The following is a 20,719-nucleotide window of genomic DNA, read 5'->3' as shown; positions in this document are numbered from 1 at the left end:
TCACCCTGTGGACGCCCCCCCTCGCCACGGCAGCATGAACTACCCAAACACCCGCCCGCTCATCCCCTCGTGGTCCCCAAACCCCATCCCGAACCTCTCCCTCTCCGCCGGCGGCCTCCTGGCCCTCGCCGACCTCAACACCATCGCCCAGCGCACCGTCATCGCCGGCGGCTCCTCCTGGCTCGACGCCCTGGTCCTGGCCCCTGGCCTGCACTACCAGCAGGCCGCCGACGCCCTCGACCACAAGCTCGACGGCGCGGCCGACATTGCCGCCGCCGCCATCGAGCAGTCGGCGGCGCCCACCGGCCCGGCGGACCAGGTGCGCTATGTCATCAGCAATGCCGCCTTGGTCAGCTTCCTCCGCCGTCTGTGGACTGAGGCTGCCGCGTCGACCGGCGGAGGGACCCTGACGCTCGACGTCGCCATGCTCAAGGACGGCGGCGCGCTGGGCAGGCAGGAGATGGAGAAGCTGGTGCAGAGGGTGAGCGGCTTCGTCCATCGACGCCCGCCCGCTCCCGCATCCGCGCTCCCCGTCCCGCCCGTCGAGATGGACTGGCTCAGCCACGTCTTGTACCTGCTGAGCCCGCTGCTGACCACCTTGGCCGTGACGCTCATGATCCTCCTCGGCGACTGGTGGGGCCTCGCCTTCATCTTCTCCCTCATGCTCTCCCGCATCCTCAACATCTGGTCCATCAAGCAGCGCTCGCGCCCAGACCCCAAGCGCGCCCACTCGCCCCCCCTTGTCCCGGACGGCGACCGCCTGACCGAGTACGCCATCGACCTCGGCCACGGCCGCCGCGCCGTCCTGCGCGGCCTCAACTCCGACCTCCAGGCCGTCACCACCCAGACCTGGCTGCGCGCCAAGTCTAACCTCGACGGCTACCTCGAGGCCGCCGCCAAGCTCCTCGTCTACCTCGTCGCCGCCTTTAGCGGAAACTTGTCCCAGGCCGGCGCCATCGTCCTCATGGCCCTGCTGCTCGTCAGCGCCGGCCTGCTCGGCCTGAGCAACGCCCACGCCCGCGGCTTGCAGATGAATGGCCGCGTTGCCAGGGTGCAGAGCGGGCAGCAGCATGCCATGCGGCAGCGCCAGACCACGGGGCGGATGCAGACGGACAGGGAAAGCGGGTCACTCGACGCACATACAGGCGAGAGCCTCCTCCCTCTCTCATGACGGAATACTAGGTCCTGTCATGTCGATAGTGGGACATCACCGGCCTTGGCTCTGTGCGCCTGAATAAGGAATGTATGTATTTCGATACCCAAGTCGTGATTCACTGTCCCGTCTCGTTTCCAAACGACGAGGACATGATCCACCACACCCACGTTCCCTTGTCTAGTCCAAGCCTCTTGTTGTACAAAGCGCACGTTCCGTCTCCTCTCCGCGTGACCGACCAGGCGGAAAACACCTGCGCGGCAAACCCACAAGGCGTAACATCACCCCTCGAGTCTGATCATAACGAACCGCAACTCAGTGCTTGTCCGGTGCGGAGCCCGTACTCGCATCTCTAGCTCTGGCGAGCCACCAAGGCGACCTACGCATTGGAGGGCGGATTTTCTTGCACGCCCGGAGGAGACTGCGCCGCGACGGAGGGCTGCGCATCGACAGCCTGCGTATTCGAGAATGGTTCCACCTTTTGCTCCTCGTTGTGGTCGTCGCCAGGGCCTTCCGCCGGCTCCACAGACATCTTCGGCTCGTCCTTGATGTTAGCGCTTTCCTCTAATACAAAGCCTTCCGCGGAGGGCTGCTCAACGCCATGTTCGGGCCCGCCAGCGGGTTCCTCAACTTGTGGCTGTGGCGAAGGGCGCCTGGCTACATCGCCGCTCGATGCGGCCTCTCGATCCAGCTCACCCATCAGCCCGCCGATCAAATCCGGCTTTTCATCGTCTGCAGCTTGAGATTCTTGAGGAGAAGCCTGCTTTGGGGCCGGTGGCGACGATGTCGTTGCCGGAGGGGCCGCCGATTCCTGGGCTGGTTCTTTGGCCTCCCCTACTGAAGCCGTGCCAAATTCCGACGAAGGCCCCGACTCGGATAGTGGAAATCGCACGGACGCGGAGTCATCTGGTTTGATGGTGTCTTCTGTCATGACGGAATCGCACTGGTTGAGCGAACGAGGCGGCAGAGCCTCGCCCTCAAACTGATTCTCCTCCTCTTCCCCGCCCTTGTCTTCGCTGTCAAGCGACTTGGCCGGACCAGACTCGGCCCTGGGGGAATAGATGTTGCCAACTTGATCAGGTGGTGGTGGAAGCAGAGCATCTTCATTGGTCGGGTCATGTTCCTCTCTTCCCTGCCATGGCGATTCCTCTTTGAAGGGGGCGGGCTCCGACAAGGCGGGTTCCTGATGCGCCGTTTCAACCATTGGCTCGGGCTCCGGGAGGTCTCTTTGATTGGCCTCTGCTGGTTCATCGCTCACAATCGGTGAGGGAGGCTGGTCAATCATCGACTCGGTGGCTGCTTCGACTTTGGGCATCTGCGTTGGGCCGGGCGGCGGCGGCACCTCGGAGGACGTTGGCTCGGGGGGAGACGGCAAAACGACATTCTTGAGGGGGCTTCCTTCTGGCCTCGGCGAGCCCGAGGCAAGGCTGCCTGCGGGTGGCGCAAGGGAGAGCGGATTGGGTGGCGTGAGTTCCGTTGGGTTCATGGCGTCTCTGGGGTCCGCGGCTGGGGGTTCCGAGAAGGACGGATTGGCCGCGAAGGCGGCATCGGTCATCACTTCGTCTTGGTTGTCAGCCTGGGCGCCTTGCTGCTGATCGCTCACAGCGCCTTCGTCCCTATCCCCGTCATCACCGTCTTCGCCGTCGTCGCCATCATCGTCGTCTTCATCATCGTCGCCATCCGCCATTTCGCTGTCCGGGTTCGGCGTGTTGGTGTCTTCTCGATTGAGGCACTGTGGTACACATCAGCAAAAGGACTCGGATTCTGATGGAGCAGAGCAAACGGACATTCTCGCCTTGATCCTCGATTTTGATGGGTGCAACAGCGCCCTCGGCTGCGGCGGCGGGGCCCGGCGGCGGTCGCTGGCCGAGCATCGGGTTCTTCATCTTCTTCTTGCCCCGGCCCGGGCCGGCCTTGGCTTTTCGTTTCGGCGGCGGCGGCCTTCTCCTCTGCGGAGGCGGCGCGGGGGCCACGGCTTCTGTGTGGGCGCCCGGGGCCACCTCGACGCGTGTCGAGATGATCTCGCCCTGCACCGGCTGGCCCTCCACCAGCGTTACGTCTTCAGTGTAGGGGTTGCCGGCGGCATCAATGCGCCTGACGGTCGCGCGCGTCACAGTCGGCCCCGTCGGCTTCTCCTCGACGGTTTTGCTGGCAATCGTGACGGTGCCGCGTCTGCGCTTGGCAAGGTGGGAGATAGTGGAGGCCTCGACGTTACGAGGAATCTGTTTCCAGACCTTGATGGAAAAGCCTTGGGCCTCGGGCTCCTCCTCCTTCTTCTCCGGCTTCTCGGGCGCGACCACGTCGACATCGGCGTCGTCTTCTTCCGGGGCAGGCCGTTTGTAGAGACGGCCGGATCGGGCGGCGCGGAGGAGCTCTTGGCTGTGAGGGGGGAGCAGGTTGGCGTCCTTGGGCATCCCGTGTATCAGCTCAATTGCCCAGATGTCGTTTAGCTGCTGTTGTTCCTGCTGCGGCTGCGTCGCCACGCTTGCCCAGTCGTGTCGCCATTGTCGCACGGGAAGTCCTGGCGGGAATCAGCGGACACGGCACCGACAGAGACAGAAGAATTGACGCGCAAACCTTCGAAATCGTCATGCTCGGCGTACCCGCTGCGATTGGCGCGACGCGTCTGGACGAAGATGGCATGTCAGCCAGGTAGCCCGAGGCGGTTGGAAACGGGAACTCACGCCAGGAGGCATGGCTGCGTGGACCAAGACTGCGCAGATGCGCGCAGCGTCACAGCACTACGGCGGCGTCGCTTCGAAACCTGGCTTGTGGACGGCAATGCTGGCGGCGACGCGCAACCAAGTCGCTGCTCGGATGCGGTTTGTTGGCCAATATAGAGAAGCGGGATCCGCCGGAGGATTTTCCAAAGGGAAAGGCCAATGAGGGATGGATGACGTAAGCTGGAGGGCATCGCGAAGGACAATGGGCAGGGCTACCTTATTGTTGCAGATTTTACAATAACAGCGGAATGATACCGTGTAGTCTCCAAAGCTGTTGGCTCTCGGACGTGCGGGACATGGAATTTTTGGAAGGCTATCAAAGGCGTGGCGGTACTCGGCCGAGCACCCGGTAAGCCTCCCGAGAATTGCTGAATGCTCTCTCGAGTCCGCCTCAAGGTCTGTCGTGGCACACCAACACAGGGCAGCCAGAGTTAGCCAGCCCGACACGTTCAGATCCCCGGCGAGACGTGGCAGAGAGTTGACTGATATTTCCCCCTTATTGCGCAGCTCCCTCCCCACAGCGAGGGTTGTAAACGCTCCCCGACCAAAGAGCCTCCACGACCTACTGCCTGTATGGTATCTGCAGTGATGGTGTACACCTTTCCAACCCTACTGTACAATGGTGTTTTCGTGTGTGACGTTGCGGCCGCCGATTCAAGCCCATCTGCAGCCAAGTCTGGTCAGCTTCGTTGCGCAAAGGCCGTTGTCCATCTGCATATGCATGGCTCACCCAGGCTCCTTCTGTCGAACCACCTCGCCGTTTCGGCCAGTGTCCTTGCCCTGGTTCTTCAATCAGCTTTCAGGCCGGAGCGCGCGTCCGAGTTGAGGAGTAAACGCGTACTGAGATGCCGCTCTCTACAACCAGCCGATCCAGCTGATAGAACTGGCCGACAACCGTTTGCCGCTGTAAGAATGCCCGTCAGTCTCCGTCGCCGGCGTTTGAGCTTGCGATAGGTACGGGCCGCACCTTCATCACCTGCAGCTCTTTCAAGCCCTTTTGCACCAGCTCCTGTACCTGGCGTGGGTCCTGCACGCTCATCTTTTCCCGGAAGGCGTCTCGTGTCCGTCGCTTGGCATACTCGCGGAAGTTGTAGGCGGTGAACTGCTCGCCCTGCCGTAATAATTGGCGATACTGTATTGAAATGAGAAGAGTCAGCCAAAGTCCAGACCGTCGGCCTCTGCCCGCACGCGATACACCCGCTCTTCCTGTCACGGCTTCCTTGCGTCGAAGCGGGCGTACCGGAGGAAGCGGGCGGCGCATTGCGCAACTGTCTATCGGACGAAGGATGGTGCTTACCAGGGATCTGACTTGCTGCGGCATGTCGCCCTTTAACGCGCCGACCGCAGACATGTTGCGCGTCCGTGATGTCTGGTCAAGATCTTTTCGCGGCTTTCTATTTCCAAAGCTTGGGCGAAGGCGAGTTGTCTCGGGCGAAGCAATTCTCCGATCCGGTCAGCACCGTCATCAAGGGACCAATCAACGCCCTTCAGGCAGGTACTCAGTACATAGAGGTCGGGTTTCGGAAGAGTACTCCGTCAAAGTGATAGCAGTAGATATACATGGTATCAGGTGGGTGGGGACGGCTGTGCTGAGTCGTGGTGACTTGGCGTTGCGGGGCCGCCGGTGGGAAGGGTGGCACCGGCCCGAGGTTATCTTATCAATCAATTTAAACCACCTCAACCTCGTCCTAACATTAGCATAAACGTGTGGCCGCCCTACTCTTCCGTTCTCAAACGCCTGCTTGGGGGCTGTCCTCCTCTCTGTACTGAGCACGCATGGCGGAATGTCAAGGGCGGCGGCCGTTTATTTTGCGTTACGTCAAATGCAGCAGCTTTTGCGGCGAGACTCTCAGTCAATCTTCCGGGGAGACTCAGCAGTGCCTCAACTATGATGCAGCCACACTCTCAGAGGCGTCGCCGGAGATACAAGGCAACTCTGGTTTGATGCTATGGAAAGGCAGTTGATTGAAGAGAGACTCGTGCTCCGTACAGTTCTGCGAGAAGAGAAGATGGCCAGGACACTGCGAGAAAGTGCCGCCTGGGCAATTACAACAAGGGACAGCGAGAACCCGAGTCCATTTCCATTCACCCTTGGCCGCTGAGCCTCGTCCGGATTATGCGACCGCTAGTGGGACTGTGCGCGTTTGCGCGGCGTTCGAGGCGCATCACGGATCTCGAGTGGCTTCGGCTGGTCTCTCTCCACAGACTCGCAGGCCAAGACGGACCGCTGCATGCTGTCCACGGGCTCAACTTTCTCGTCGAACCAGATTGTGGTTGGTCGTGCGAGCGGGCAGTTTCTTCCTGCGTGCACGCTTGGAAGCCGATTCTGCTCGCACGACAAACAGCGCAGTGCTGCTCTGCATTGTACAGACAAATGGCCGTGCTGAACGCAGCGCTCGCAACAAGTGTTCCAGCTTGGCTTGTCGCGGCCAACTTGGAAGATGCACTGTTTGTTCGAGGCGTACGTGTAGAGGCTCCTGAGAGAACTGTCGCCGCATGCCGGCACGGCACTGGCGCTGCCCACGACAATGTACAAAACGTCTGCTCGAGACATGGCAACGGCGAGGCGCTTCGCGTCGTCGATGAAGCCTGGCGCATCCCCCGACCGGACCAGGTCGAGAATCACGACTGTGGCGTGTTCATCCTGCGACTCGTCGACTGTGCGAACCGATATGTGGCCACTTGGTATCTCGACCGGCGACAGTTGGGCAATTACATGCTCGTATTGCGCCTTTTGCTGGGCGTACGTTGTGAGAATCATGATGGATCCCCGGCGGATGCGAGTGCCATCGCTAAACGACTGGAGGTAGTCGCTCATGTCGTGCAGCGGAGCGTCTCGGAATAGCTGGACCGTCAGCTCGACTGCGAAGCGTGCGTTTGCCACACTGATGAAAGACGTGCTTCTTACATTCTTGCCAAAAGGCGACCCACTCCGGAGGCATCCTTCCCTCGCTATCAGAATCTTCCTTATATTCCGTCGGTTCGGCAGCAATCCATCCGTCGCTGACTAGCCTGGCCACGACGGCGTCGCAGATCTCGGTCGCGAGGGCAAACTTTCCCGCTCCAGGACATCCCACGACGAAGACCCTCCCGGCTTTGGTATCCGCGAGGGACTCGATGGCTGCAGCCGTTTGTTTGTCGAAGCCGCGGCTGTCCAGTCTGTCCTGCAGGGCTAGGAAGGCTTCCAGCAAGTTGCGGCGATATTCATTGCCAAAGTCTCGGAGGTCAACCACGTAATGCCACCATGTGGAGGCTTCCTGACAAGACCCCGGATTATTGAGAGATCACACCGCAACGCACTCGGCCCTGGTGATTGTTTTGATGGGATCATACGCAATGCTGCAGGAAAAGGCATTCTTGCGATTGCCGTCATCCGTAAAGATGTGGGTGAGAAAGCTGCGCCAGGATCCGATGACCGTGGTCGTGGGAATGTCGTATAACAGCGGAGGAGCACCCCCCCCCATTGCTTCCACCCAGGCAGGATCCGGCGGCGTGCGCATGTAACACATGGCAACATCGGCCGGGATCCCTGAGGGCAGCGGGATGCGTTCTGCTGGGAATGGCTCCCCCCACGCATCATCATCACTTATTTGCACGACGAGGCCACTCTGCAAGACCCACAAACGGAGGCGATCTATTGAAGTCTTGCGGTCCTCCTCATCCCGGAATTGGACATCGCCCGCGAGCTTAAAGGCCATGGCATAGCGACGAGTGGTCTCGTCCGCATCCTTGGTCTCCTTTCGAGTCTGCTCGTCAACGTGAAAAACGTAGGAGAAAAGGAAGTCTGCGATAATGCCACGTCGCTTGTTCTCAAAGACGGTCAGCCTTTTCCGCAGGAGCTTCCTGAGGACAGCCGGGTCAGGACTCTCCTGGTTTTTCTCGTCTTGGATGCGATTGTCCACGGCCTACAGGGCTTTTTGGGCGCAGCACTGAGCAAATTTCAGCTTCTGGCGAAGCGTAGATGCCACACCCCGTATCTGGTCCCGGGGCAGACTCGGGGGCACACGTTGCGTGCGAGGAACATCAAGGTAAATCCACACTTCCTGACCAATTTCGGGCAGTAAGTCGCGTGTGTCCTCCTGGTCTATAATGAGAACGTGACCAGTGATTACGTCGTCCAAGAGATGTCCACAATGCTCCAAGCGCTCGCGAGTTGGACACCAGCGATTGGAAGGGTCAGGCGCCGCGACCGCCGTCATTTCTCTCTTGCACAGCTCGTCTGCCGCTTCTTCCCGCATATTCCTTTCCTCGACCGCGCCGTACACGTGTGCGATGGTGCGGTGCTCATTGTTGACAAAGCTGTTTGTCGGGGGCAACGGCTTCTCTGGTAGCCCAATGACCTTGGTATGGGTGGTATCGAAGTCCAAATCGTAGACGTTGTCATCGTGGCTCTTCAGGATGAGCTCATATGGCTCTCTTTGGTCTTCCGACGAGCTCTCGGTGTCGTCCATCTTGATTCAAAGCGGGAGCAGAAGGCGAGGGTTGTCATTCAAGTTGGTGCGGTGCGTGAGGTGAAAGAGTGAGAGATGGGCGCAACGCGAAAGGGCACCTAGGTCAAGGGGGTGTTTTTGACAGGCTTTTGGCTGTTTGTGAGTTTCGAGTGGCGGATGTTCAGTCGGCTGCCTCTATTGCTAGGCAGCCATGAGCCCTACCCCGTAGGGTTGGCAGCTGTTTCTGGTGCAACATGCGTTCAGCTTTCCGGGACAATCGTTGTTGTAAAAGGAAAAGATGAGTTGCCTTCTCTCGTCCTCGCCCCTGAAATGTCGTTTCCCATGATGCTCTTGTATTGAAAATTGAGCTCGATTTCCTTCTGAGTCGATTGCTGTTCTCGAACTGGACCTGGTCAACTAGGCAGAGAAGCTCGACCCGCGCGAGCTGGGTTTGACAACCGCACGTGGTGAGGATTCAGAACGACAGAGAGCTCTCTCTCGATAAGTCGCCAACTTGCTGCTGAAAGCCCGGTTCGTCACGTTTTGCGAAACACGGAGAGAAACTTGCACTCTCCCACATTCAACCGAAGTAACGGTACTGTTTGATGATGCACCTAATGTATCCAATGTTTTGCAGGCGACAAGTTCAGGACCGTGTGCACAGACTTATCCCGAGTTAACTCGCCAGGAGCGGCGAAGTCAAGGAGCATGGCCTCCTTCCTACCCCGAGACTGATGCCGCGCTTGCGGCTGTACTCTTAGGCCTCTGCAAACTGTACATTGCGTGAGCCATGGGACTCCAGAAAATGCCGCCTGTGCTGTTCTAGAGTTCCTCTTAACTCTTCGCCGTCTTGGAAAATCAACATGGCTCAAGGTACGCAGAGGCGAGCTATGCTTTGCACACGTTAATCGATAGTCAGACTGCCAGACTCTAGGGCTAGCCGCTAGCACTGTAGCTTGCTCCGTGCAAAGTTCCCGGCAGATATGTTGTCACAGCCAGACTTGCCATCCTGCTGAGACGTCGTGGTCATATTCCGTCCACGTGATGCCTGGGTTGCTCAAACACGGAAACCTCGTCATGCACGGCCTGCACGCCTCCTAATCCAGCAAGACAAGTGCTCGGCTTAGCACAAGGGGATCAAAAGGAAGAAAGAAAGGGGGGAGGGGGGACAGCCGAGACTCGCCCGCAGCGTGCCGCCACCGGTGACATGCCAAAAGACACCAGCCGCAGCCGCATCTCAGGTCGGACAAACAGCCCGGGATGCGGGGAAAAGTCACTCGTAACCAAGGGCGGCTGGTGAATGGCCGGGGACAGGGGATGGATGTCTTGCTGTCGATGATGCCCTTTTCGCGGCGATACGCTGTTGTTGATGTTGCTGTTGCTGTGGGGGGCCGGCTGGGGAGGACAGGTGAATAGACGAGATGAGCAACGCCCAAGTCAGTCTGCATCGGCGTCGGATACTGTGTGTTTGCCTCCATCGGCCTGTGAGAGGGACGGCCTGCTGTGATTGCTGAGCTGCCAGGCACAGGGGGGAGGCATGCACTCCTGGTTACGCGAGGCGGCAAACACGACCGGCTCATCACACGAGGCATGTATGTACAGCACTCCGTATGCAAGCACGGGTCGTGTTCGTTGCGGGCAACCTGCTACACACCTCATGCAGCCAAAAGCCGAGGGATCTGTCTATGCCGCTGCTCACAAGCCAGCCGCGCGAGGGATTATGACGGCCTGTTATCCCCTCGTGTCGTGCCGCATGTAAGAACCGCAGAGGGAGCATCTCCGGAAGAAACAAAAAACGCGGTGAAACCCAAGCCTCAGCGCTCCTCGATGCCATGTTCTCCCACGCCGCGGAGAAGGCAGTGTGCAGCGCCGCCGCCACCACCGAGCGCCCCACCCCGGCCCCGATGCCGACCCGATGCCGACCCGATGCCGACCCGATGCCGACCCGATGCCGACCCGATGCCGTGCCCAAGCCGACGCCGGCCCTGACGCCGGCCGCAAGCCCGAGCCCCCACCCGGCGCCGCCCTCTCCGTTCCGCGCCTCGTCACGGCGCGAGATCTCGACGACACAAGCCTCTTCTACAACCGCCACCGGTCCTCGGTCGCGCCCCTCTCCGCCGCCGGCCGCGCGCGCCTCGACTGGCGCAACCTGTGGTTCCTGCTGGCGCAGACGTGGTGAATCGCCTTCCTCATCCACCTCGACAAGTCGACCCTCGCCCAGGCCAGCACCATGGGCCTGCTGCGCGACGTCGCCATGGGCCAGGACCAGTTCAACGGCCTCTTTGTCGTCTTCTACGTCGGCTACTTGTGCGCCCTGTGGCCCGGCGCCGCCGTCGCCCAGCGCGTGGGCCACAAGCCCTTCATCACTGGCTCGCTCTTGCTCTGGGCATTGCTGCTTGGCTTGCATCCCCTTGCACGCACGTCCGGCCACATGGTGGCTCTCCGCTTCCTGCTGGGAATGGTCGGTTGAAAACCCTCCAGTCTACGAAGCCCGCGAATCTGACAGATATCTCCCGGGCCAGACGGAGTCGCAAATCGTGCCCTCAACCGCCGTACTCCACCAGGCCTTCTTCCCCCCAAAGAAGAGCCCCTGGGTGCAGCTGCTGTGGTGGGCCGCGGGGAGCTTCGCCAACGTCCTGCTCACCATGGTCGCCTACAGGCTCATCCAGGACGACGCCCACGCGGGGCTGGTCGGCGGCCTCAGGTCGTGGAAGTGGCTGCACATCATCTGCGCCATCCTCACCCTCGTCGTCGCCATTGTGCTCATCGTCTTCCTGCCCAACTCGCCCGTGGATGCCAAGTGGCTGTCGACCGAGGACAAGGTGCACACTATTGCCTTGACCCGCGAGGCCCATACCGGCATCTCCAACTCGACCTTCAAGTGGTCGCAGGTCAAGGAATGCTTCCTCGACTTGAAAAGCTGGCTTTTTATGCAGGTTCCTCTCTTGTAACCTGACCTGGGACATGGCTGGCCGCTGACGGAATGGGGCAGCGTCCACATGTTCTTCAACGAGCTGCCCAACAACACGTCGCAACAGCTGCCGCTCATCCTGGTCGGCTTCGGCTTCACCCCGGCGCAAAGCGCCCTGCTCAACGTGGCCAAGCCGCTCTGGGGCTGTTTCTTCATCCTCGTCTCGGCAGCGATGCTCTACGGCACGGAGATAGGCGTGGGCTACACCTGTGTCATCTCCTACACCCCCTGTTTTGTTGGCGGCATCATAATGGTATCCAACTCTTCGGCCTCTTGGCGCTCCGTGCTGACCACAAGACACTCGACGGCAGATGGCCGCTCCGTGGTCCAGCAAGGTCGCCATCTCGTCGTCGGCACCCAGATTTCGACATTCAAGCCATCATACCTGCTCGGCCTTTCCTGGGCTGGCACCACCACCAACGGCTACACTAAGCTCTGCCTCACGTCCACCTGTGTTGTTGCTGCTGCCGTCGCCAACATGGTTTCTCCAGAGTGAGTGGTCACTTGCCTAATTCTATTGCCTAGCTATTGACAGGGCGTGATAGGTTCTGGCAGGAAAAGTATAAGCCCCGATGCTTCTTGCCATGGGCATGCATGACTGCCTTTTGGTTCCTCTCTTCTGGCATGTGTCTCATGATCCGTTTCTACCTTGCGCGGCAAAACAGGATCCGGGCCATGAAGCTGGGGCAGCGCGTCGTCGGGAGCACGAGAGACGCGCTCGACACCGGGGGCGGCATTCTGAGGCTCAGCGACGAGGACCTGGACCAGACGGATCGGCAAAATCTTAAATTCGTCTATCCAATCTGAGCTCCAACTGCTTAGGTTCATCTGGATCCCGGTGGTTTGACTTATCTAGGCTTCTAGGTAGGAGACCACGTCGATGCCAGATCTGCTTGATCCGGCTCGCCTTCATCTTCCCAAGAGTGGCCGTTGACTAAGCTGAGCCAAAAAGAACGCTGCCATGGAATAGTACGTGTCTTAGACCGTCGAGACTCGACGAGATATTGAAGAGATCCCTCAAAGAGCAATGGCTCGCTTTTGCGTGCTTGTATGGTCATCGTCTTCTCGATGCATGCTATGCCGCTACTAACTTAATGACGGGCGATTCGCAAATACGCCGACATTATGATCAATCAAACTTTTCACAAGGGGACATGACACACGTCATCTTTGGCCCTACCTCTAGGCTCGAGTATCATTGGCCTCGATCTGGTTATATGAACATGTCGTACGACATGCGAGAGGCCGTGGAGCAGCGGCATTGGCTGTTCGGCTGCTCGAGACAAATCGGCAACCACTTAGCTATTTGTCATACTCATCTCAGAGCATCCTCGAGGCCCGAAGGCCAATGAATTGCTGCCTCCAGCGGGACCCGAGGGAGGGGGAATCAGGCCACCGACTCGACCTCGGGTATAGTAGGCGGCAGTTGGTGAGAAAGCCCTGGCTGACAAGCCCAAGCTCAAGCCTTGGGCGCGCCTTCGTATTGCACCGTGGCCTTGTGCAAAGCCTTTTGTTCCTCAACGATGGACCGAAGCTCATCAATCTCTTTCTGGAGATACGAGTCATTTCTCACACTCGGGGCAGAGGCCACAAGAGAGGCTATGGCGGTTTCCAGCTGGTGGGAATGGATACCGGTGGAGTCGAGCCTCTCGGTAAATTGGGCGTCGAGGTCTAGTAGCCCTTGTAGCCGGGCCGTGAAGGTGTACTGCCGTTGCGTCTGGTTCGGCTTGACAACATTCACAACTTGATAGCGCCTTTCCTCGGGCACAAGAGGGACAAAAACGAGGTTGGTCACGGCGGCGTTCAGATTGGCCATTTCCGCCGGATGGCCGTCGTCGGTGAGAGTCCATCTCATGATTTTGCCCTTGGGGTGGCCGGTAAAGACCAGGGTGCCGTCGTAACTGAGAGCCAGACACGATGGGGCGCCCACATCAGCATCGGCAACGCCGAGGGGAGAGTCTACCTGGACGAGGGAGGAGGCAAGCTCGGCACTGCGAGAACCGAGAAGAGGCTTGTCGCCGAAGAGCTCGACGAGATAGAGGCCACCGTCCTCGGCGCCGGCAAAGAGGGCCCGGGCGCAAGGGTCAAGAGAGATGCAGAGGGGTACTGCGGGGAAGAGCAAGGTGCGGAGAAGTTGGCCGGACTGGTGGTTCCACAAGATGCAAGTCTTGTCCTTACTGGCGGATACACAGAGGCTCGTGCTGGCGTGAGTGCTTGGACCGACGACGAGGTCGGTGATGGCGGCGCGATGGTTGGACAGGATGCGATCCGGCTCATGGCCTACGTCGGCGCCAAACTCGAGGAGGCGAGCCAAGGACCAGACGTTGATGTTGGAGTCGTCGGAAGCCGAGAGCAGGTGGAAGGGGGTCACGGCCAGGCAGCTGACGGCCTGCACATGGCAGGGAGGCGTGGTGGCTTGTCGGCCGGTGCAAGTCTGGCACCATGATGTCGTTAGCGTGGCGGTTCCAGTGACGAGGGGGGAAAAGCAAGGCGTCTCACCTCCCAAAGGATCAAGCGACCCTCGGCGGTGCCCAGGACGAGGACGTCGCCTGCCAAGGCAAGACAGCGTATCCTTTCTTGGAAGGGGACTAGGGCCTCCTGGTTGCCACGCGGACGCGAGTAGACGTGGACGTGGGCCTTTTGGTCCTGGGCGGCGAAGACGTGCGAGTCGCTGACGGCCAGGCACCGCGGGGGGGCCGAGCTCTTCTTGAAGGCGGCCTTGACGGCCCACGAAGGGCTGACGGCGTGACCATGGACGCCCACGTCGCGGGACACGGCCGTGTTTGCTGAGATGGGCGGCCCGCAGGTCGAGGAAAAGAGGACTTCGGAGAGCACCATGCTGTCTCTGCAGTTGCGCGAGAGCGAGAGCGAGGGCGAGAGAGAATCAGGGGGTCGGCGTCATCAGCGTCGAGGCGGCGTCGGCGTCGGGCGTCGCAGGGACTTGGGAAAGGGCGGTTATAGTCACTGGCAACGAGGGCTCTCCCTGCGGTGACTGAGAGCGCAAAGGGAAGGGTTTGGCGAAAAAAGAAAGGCGGCAGGGGAAAGAAAAGAAAGAAAAATTGATTGGCTCCACTGGGCGGGAGCTATTTGGGAACACAGACCGCTGTAAGCCCCGGGGGCCAGTAGGGTGCTGCAGCGGAGCCAAAAGGGTCCGGCAGACGGCGCGGGGAGGAAAGAAGGAAACAATTGTCAAAATTGTCAGCGCAAGGAATTGGGTCTGACAGTGAGAGGAGCGGCACAGATGAGTGCAGTACTAAGTTACAGAGTATACGGCGTAGGTATTCGACTGTGGGCGGCGGACGGAAGGGGATGCGAGTTGGCCAAAAGCAATGACGCCCAGCGGCAAGGGAGGCGAAGAAACAGGGCTACTACGTGGGTGGTGCAGGCGTCCGAGAGCGAGCTTCGGCGCTCGAGCGCATAGTACAGTACATATCAGTTGCATCATGCGCCGCCGACAAGTCGTGAAATGGAGGATGGGAGGCACAAAACCGTTGTGAGTGTGTGCGTGTTTGCGTGTGTGTGGTCGCACAGGGCGGTCGGTCGCTGTGAGATTTTAGCATGCCGCTGGACGTAGTACCTACATACAGCATACAGTGCCCCGTCGACTTCTGCAGTGCTGTAGACAGAGAGAGAGAGAGCGACAGTGAGGGAAGAGTTGGGCCTAACAAGGCACGCATGGATGGATGCACAGAGCCGACCGCTCCAGGGCCAGGCAAAGCAAGGTGGGGTACCTACGGGCCTGACGGCCAATCAAATGGCGCTGTCTGTCAAGATGCTTAAATTTCCTATTGCCCGTTACAGCAGTCCCTTGCGGCGCTAGGGCTGGAACAACAACCGGCCGCGTCTAGACAACGTCAGGCTCCAATGGGCTGCTCTGCCCATCACCCTCTTCTGATCCACCTGCCATCCCTTCCGTCTCGCGGCACGGCCAACAATCATCCAGACTCAAATCAGACGTCGTTTCGTCGCCCGCCGTCGGGCCACTGAGTGCCGCGTCCCTCAAGCGCAGCCGCCCCCTCGGCGCCGGTGTTGGTGGCCCACGTCGAGGCTCGGCACATTCGGCTCTCTCGACAGGGCCATCATCTCCCTTACTCCCCATGGCCCGCTCGCCGCATCCCTGCTTCTCGTCTCCTCAGGCCTTTCCGCTTCGAGCACGCCGTCGATGCCACCACCTGTGCCATGTGGCATGCCCAAGTCGACCATGGCTCTTGATGCGACCACGAGCACCACCCAGCCGGAAGCCATCTCCGCCAGTTAGAAGCACTGCTGTCGAGAGTCGCAGCAGAGTCGTCCCTCGTAGCGCGCCTCAGGCGCTCTGTCAGTACTCGTCGTCCCCGCATCTCCATCGCCACATGCAAAGAGCCGGCCTAGTCTCGCCCTCGACGACCGCTCCAGGGTTGTGCAACGTTGTTTGCCCTCCTGGGCTGCACAACTAACGTCTGTATCCGCGCACGTTTATTCCCTTGACTAATTCCGCCACCCCATCATGCCGCGTGGACCAGGCACACAGTGTTGTGTGGACCAACAGCCTGCTAATTCCACCCAGCCTCTTGTTGTTTCTGGAAAACCACGTCAAGAAGCCAAAAAAAAGGAAGAAAGATACGGCGCTGGTATAAACAGTTCATCCCATCCTCCCTCTCGGCCTGCGTACGTACAGTCTGCCGAGCTTGCACACGTACGGTATGCCGGCATCTTGCCTTGGCGACGCCCGCACTGCAGCCAGCTTGGGCCTCGAGCACTTGCTTTTTTGCCCAAAGGGCCCTCGACAGGCTCGCATGTTGGGTCGAGGGCACCGCGATCTGAACTAGAGCTGCGCCTTGCTTTTGCGCACTGTCTCGTCTTTGCTTATTCCGCCGTGCTACGCAGGCCATCGTCAGCCCTCACCTGGCCCTTGCGCCCATCGCCGCCCTGCACGCAGATATACATAATCTCGCTGCTACCGAGTACTTCGTATAACGCCGTGTTGTGCCCCCTCGTCATTAACGTGTGTGTTGGGACATCAGTGCGACAGTCTCTGATTGTCCTTGCCACTGTCTTGCTTTGGAGCGGCCTGGGCGAGCCTCAATTTGCGACAGAGCCCCAGCCAGACTGTCTTGTCTGCTTGTCTGTCTCTGACTCGACTCCTGTTTAATTCCCCGTTCCTGCTCGCCCTTTCTCCCCGCCGTCACCGCCCATTTTGGCCGATTGATCGATAATAACTCAAAACGTCGGTCCCAACGCGAACTCGGCTGCCTGGGCTGATTCCCAGGCCTGGTCCGCTCTCCGATGTGCCCGTCGAGTACGGAACAAGAAGCGTCTAGCCAATCCTCCGTTTCCCTCGCTCCAGTCGACTCCATCGCCTTCCCCACACCTCAACCCTTGCTCAGGCCGGCAAACCGCCTCTCCCGATCGCTGCGCCCAACCAGCACTACGCCGTCGCCCAGAAGCAGGCGCTCCGTCTCCAGTATGAAGAGCCTCATGCCCCTCGCCCTCTCACCCTCGTGCTCCAGCCTGTGGAGTGCCTCGTCCGCCGAGGAGCCCGTCGGGGAGCGCGTCGACGACTACTTTCCCGAGTTGCTGGCCCGCGATCTCGAGCTCTCGGCCCGTGTCTTTGCCTCCAAGCGCATGACGGCAGGCACTCCCATCTCCACCCTGTCCTCCGAGGACCGTGAACGACACAGGTCCTGCAGGATGGTACCCTCGTTGCCCTACCTCGCCGCCTCCGCCCGCGTGCAGTCCCTGGGCCCCATTGAGGAGAGAACCTCGAGGGTCTCGTTCCTCAACCCACAGGGACTCTCGCGCCTCGATGACAATGCGTCCGACCTAGATTCGAGGTCGACCGCTCAGGCCTCGGACTACACCGGGCCCCCGTCGATTCGGCCCCGGGAATCCGTCATGACCATGGCTACCTCGCTGGCATCGACAAACTGGAAGACGTCGCTCAAGAGCCCCCCGCCGTCGGATGGGCTGCTTGAGAGCAGCTGGATCGACGGGGATTCGGATGGCGAGGACCAGGACGATGACCTGAATCACGGCAACATGGACCCCATGGCCCCGCGGCCACCCACCCCGCCTGAATCGGACCGCGCCTCGGGCGTGCCCGCCGTCAAGATTGACGTGCGAGGCCACTGGGGGTACAACGAAACCCCCTTACACCGCAAGTCGCACTCGGTCAGCGGCGGCTCCCCCGTGGCGGCTCGAAGGAAACTGTCGGGGGGCTCGTTGGACGTACCGCTGAGACCGGCCTCGACCGCCGGAGTCCGAGGACTTGAAGGCCGTGAACCCCGGGAGTCCAGCCAGGCGCCAAACCCCGTGATCGCACGCAAGCTTTTCCCTTCCAGCGAGGAAGAAGTTCGCTCGCATCGCCCCAGGAGGAGTACCGGCGTTTCGCAAAGGACCCGGAAAAAAGCCCTCCACATCAACCTCGTTGCCGAGCCATCACCCGTCAGCGACGAATTTCCCGACCGTCAAGACGATATCACGCCGCCTCCTGCCCTGCAGGCATACCCGCCCCCGAACAGCAACATGGACCCTCAATCGCATCTCCCCCGGCCGGCTCTCCGGAACGTGCAGTCGTGGCTCAACGGCAGTCTACAGCCCTACCCCCGCTCACTCCAGAGTGAGGACCTGACAAAGGTGGTGCCGCTGCCGCCGGACGCAATGGAGACGCTGCGCGTGTCGATTGCGTGCTTCCCGGAAACCATGCTTCTCTCTTCGAGCCTGACCATCGAGACGATTCGGACTTACTCGAGAAAGGTGCGGCAGCCGAGCATCGAGCTCCTCAGGAACCTGCCGGTCCGAAGCCCCTCGCCAGAAAGCCCTACTCAGCCTGGCCGGAAGTCGCTGTGGCGCAAAGTCGTGCCCTACCGGAAGGGATGCGACGCGCCGGAGCCCAAGCAGCGATACCAGCACTCGGGAGCCAACAGCGTCGACTCGACCACCTCTTGCTCCGTCTCTCCGCCCAAGCCGTGGGAGCCGCTCAAGCACGTCTTTGGCTGCTGCTCCGACTATATCTGTGACGCGCTGTACGCACACATTCTGGCATACAACTACGTCTCCGCTTTGGTTGCCCGTAACCCGCAAGCCGCTGCCAAGGCTGGCCGAGGCTTCGCGAATGCGCCCCATGACTCTCAACAGGAGGACATTCCCAAAAAGGCGGCGTCGCTCCTCGGCCTGGCGGGTGCAGGCGGTGCGGCCGCGGCAGGCTTTAGTCGATTGACCAGGCGGCTTGCCACGCCTCTGGGCTCGTGGACCAAGGAAGAGATGATCACGAGCCAGCCCACGGCGGCTGCGAACCACGAGAACATGCAGCACGATCTGCTGCGATGCATCTCCCGGCTGGTGGCCACGGCCAAGCTCGTGGCCGAGGGCGGCGCGGGAGACGAGACGATGATCAACACAGACGTGGAAGACACGGACATATTTTTCGTCCGGAGCCTGTGCGAGATTGTGAGGATAGCTGAAGAAGCATCCTGAACAGGCGGCCCATTGCCTGTTGAGCAAGACTTATGATGCCCCGGGATGCGAAATTGGGAGAGCGACCAAAAGCGGACGACTTGAGATCATCATGAACGATTTTACCACATTTCCTTTGTCATTTGTCCCCCCCACCTTTGGTCATGAAGGAAGCCACTGGGATTGAGGTTTTGGTTTTGGAATACGGATGCGAAATACCCATATTGGCAAGGAGCACGGTCGGGTTGATGGATGGTGCGATGGCTGCTGTTTTAACTTGACGATGTGAATTGAAAAAACGGCGCGTTTTTCACATGCCTTGGTGTGCTTTGATGCTTGTGCAATGGCTGTGCCGATGACGATGGTCTCTCGAAACAGCCCCAAGATTGGATATGCGAAGTTGACTGAGTCAGCAGAGGTCCAGTCCTGCTTGCCTTTATGCAACGCCGCATAGGTGGTCTAATATGGCCCTGACATGTAACAGAACTCGCAATATAGGGACTACTTGGTCGTGTACCACCATCTGGGCGACGGCCTGTGACCCGAAGCACAAAACTGCGCCTCCTCAAGGCTGCCCAGCAGGGAACCCATTAACACGCCGGCCGTCTTGCCCACGCTGACCACGTGGTCCAGCTGCTCCAGGGCCCTTGCGAAAATCTTGTCGTACACCGGCCCCCCGGCCAGGCTGACCTCAAAGGCGGGCGCCAAGACGAAGAGCGTGTGCGGTGGGAGCAGAGACGAGGAAGTGAGGAGCGGGAGGGCCGCGTGGATTCTCGTAGTGGTGAGGACGAGCTTATGCCTTTGCACGCGGAGGAGCAGTAGGGATGAGCGCGCGAGGAGGGTTTCGAGGCAGGTGGCCAGGCCGTAGGCTGTGCCAAAGGACGTGTGGGTGGTGAAGACGGGGGTCTGGGCTTGGGCGCGGGACATGCCGGGGTAAGTTGTGGATTGCAGCGCCGAGGCGAGGAATAGTGGGAGCATGCAAGATCGGATGAGGAGGTTGATGAGTTTCCAGCTGGTTTGTAGGCACCAGTCAGGGCGTCCGGGGGCGATGTGGGCGATAGGTCGTGCATGAGCGGCTTCAAGTCGTCGTCATTGTCCTCGAGCCGCGGCTTGTCCTCGACGGTCAGGATGGCCAAATCGGACGCGTGGCTCGGCGGCAGGACGGCCAAGTAAGCAACGAGTATGAGGGTGGCGAGGTAGTAAACGTAACCAACTGCGTCGCGCAAGAGGAGACCCAACCGCACCGTCAGGACAAACGGCAAGACTGTGCAGACGACGCCGCCGAGGCCGGTCCCGATGCCCCACCCGGCCAAGCCGGCCCCGCTGCCGCCGCCGTAGCGACGCACGCGGCCGAGGAAAAAGACCGCGGCGGCGGCGGCAGAGCGAGGGTCGTCATGGCGACGCGGACGGGAGGCGGGAAGTTGGGGGGTTGTGGAGGCGGTGATGAAGGCTGTGAGGGCGAAGAGGGCTGCGAGGAAGCAGGGGATGGAGATGCTGCTACGGACGTGGCGTATGGGGGAGAGAGGCTGGGGTGGGAGGTGTAGAGCGAGGCTTGTGAGGTTTAGCTTGACGGCAAGGGCGGAGACGGAGTCGACGAGGAGCAGACGAAGCCTCGAGGCTTGAAGGATAAGAACCGAGAAGTGAAGCCGGCGGCAAGATGGTCGACTGAGGATCCCGTTACAGGCGCCGCCGGGGCGGGATGATGAAGAGTGGACTTGGCAGGGGTGGAAGAAATGTTGATATCTGAGGCATATACTTCGTGTATAAGTGAGTGGATGGATGAAAGAAGTGATGGACAGCTGCAAAATAGATAAAAATGCTGGATCGGCAGGTTCGGATGTAGTTGCACGCACGAGGGGAGCTCGAGGGCACCATAAGGGCGTTTATCAGTAGCCGCCGTGCGTGTCCCTTGTGTCCACTATCTACCTCTCCCAGGGACGCACGTAAACATATTTTCCCAGGCCATCGTACGGAGCAGGTGTGGAGGGACCCCCAAGCCCGTGATGAA

At 60.2% G+C, this 20,719-nt stretch overlaps 8 protein-coding genes across 8 annotated transcripts; 3 read left to right on the top strand and 5 right to left on the bottom strand.

The window, feature by feature from the left end:
* Positions 1 to 34: 34 nt before the first annotated feature.
* Positions 35 to 1,171, top strand: HRG_06886 (uncharacterized protein; the record flags this gene model as incomplete). Its single annotated transcript, XM_044865357.1, has 1 exon — positions 35 to 1,171. One exon carries the CDS (start codon positions 35 to 37, stop codon positions 1,169 to 1,171), a length of 1,137 nt encoding a protein of 378 aa, XP_044719319.1.
* Positions 1,172 to 1,532: 361 nt separating this feature from the next.
* On the bottom strand, positions 1,533 to 3,849 carry HRG_06885 (proteinrelated to apopolysialoglycoprotein; the record flags this gene model as incomplete). The annotated part of the gene is made up of 6 exons (XM_044865356.1): positions 1,533 to 1,916; positions 1,992 to 2,716; positions 2,786 to 2,885; positions 2,941 to 3,674; positions 3,731 to 3,779; positions 3,838 to 3,849. 6 exons carry the CDS (start codon positions 3,847 to 3,849, stop codon positions 1,533 to 1,535), a joined length of 2,004 nt encoding a protein of 667 aa, XP_044719318.1.
* Positions 3,850 to 4,530: 681 nt separating this feature from the next.
* On the bottom strand, positions 4,531 to 5,227 carry HRG_06884 (complex 1 protein (LYR family) domain-containing protein; the record flags this gene model as incomplete). The annotated part of the gene is made up of 5 exons (XM_044865355.1): positions 4,531 to 4,540; positions 4,607 to 4,656; positions 4,718 to 4,780; positions 4,844 to 5,008; positions 5,174 to 5,227. 5 exons carry the CDS (start codon positions 5,225 to 5,227, stop codon positions 4,531 to 4,533), a joined length of 342 nt encoding a protein of 113 aa, XP_044719317.1.
* Positions 5,228 to 7,781: 2,554 nt separating this feature from the next.
* HRG_06883 (uncharacterized protein) lies at positions 7,782 to 8,327 on the bottom strand (the record flags this gene model as incomplete). Its single annotated transcript, XM_044865354.1, has 1 exon — positions 7,782 to 8,327. One exon carries the CDS (start codon positions 8,325 to 8,327, stop codon positions 7,782 to 7,784), a length of 546 nt encoding a protein of 181 aa, XP_044719316.1.
* A 1,894-nt stretch (positions 8,328 to 10,221) lies between these two features.
* Positions 10,222 to 12,084, top strand: HRG_06882 (major facilitator superfamily domain-containing protein; the record flags this gene model as incomplete). The annotated part of the gene is made up of 7 exons (XM_044865353.1): positions 10,222 to 10,481; positions 10,533 to 10,767; positions 10,829 to 11,238; positions 11,299 to 11,530; positions 11,589 to 11,612; positions 11,654 to 11,769; positions 11,823 to 12,084. 7 exons carry the CDS (start codon positions 10,222 to 10,224, stop codon positions 12,082 to 12,084), a joined length of 1,539 nt encoding a protein of 512 aa, XP_044719315.1.
* Positions 12,085 to 12,736: 652 nt separating this feature from the next.
* Positions 12,737 to 14,115, bottom strand: HRG_06881 (ribosomal assembly complex component; the record flags this gene model as incomplete). The annotated part of the gene is made up of 2 exons (XM_044865352.1): positions 12,737 to 13,711; positions 13,777 to 14,115. 2 exons carry the CDS (start codon positions 14,113 to 14,115, stop codon positions 12,737 to 12,739), a joined length of 1,314 nt encoding a protein of 437 aa, XP_044719314.1.
* Positions 14,116 to 16,722: 2,607 nt separating this feature from the next.
* On the top strand, positions 16,723 to 18,732 carry HRG_06880 (uncharacterized protein; the record flags this gene model as incomplete). The annotated part of the gene is made up of 1 exon (XM_044865351.1): positions 16,723 to 18,732. One exon carries the CDS (start codon positions 16,723 to 16,725, stop codon positions 18,730 to 18,732), a length of 2,010 nt encoding a protein of 669 aa, XP_044719313.1.
* A 480-nt stretch (positions 18,733 to 19,212) lies between these two features.
* On the bottom strand, positions 19,213 to 20,586 carry HRG_06879 (CLN3 protein; the record flags this gene model as incomplete). The annotated part of the gene is made up of 3 exons (XM_044865350.1): positions 19,213 to 19,622; positions 19,739 to 20,329; positions 20,565 to 20,586. 3 exons carry the CDS (start codon positions 20,584 to 20,586, stop codon positions 19,213 to 19,215), a joined length of 1,023 nt encoding a protein of 340 aa, XP_044719312.1.
* Positions 20,587 to 20,719: the final 133 nt, after the last annotated feature.

This window comes from Hirsutella rhossiliensis (assembly GCF_020360975.1).
Source record: "Hirsutella rhossiliensis strain HR02 chromosome Unknown scaffold00007, whole genome shotgun sequence".
Lineage (NCBI taxonomy): Eukaryota > Fungi > Ascomycota > Sordariomycetes > Hypocreales > Ophiocordycipitaceae > Hirsutella > Hirsutella rhossiliensis.
This window is presented reverse-complemented; position numbering and strand designations above follow the sequence as displayed.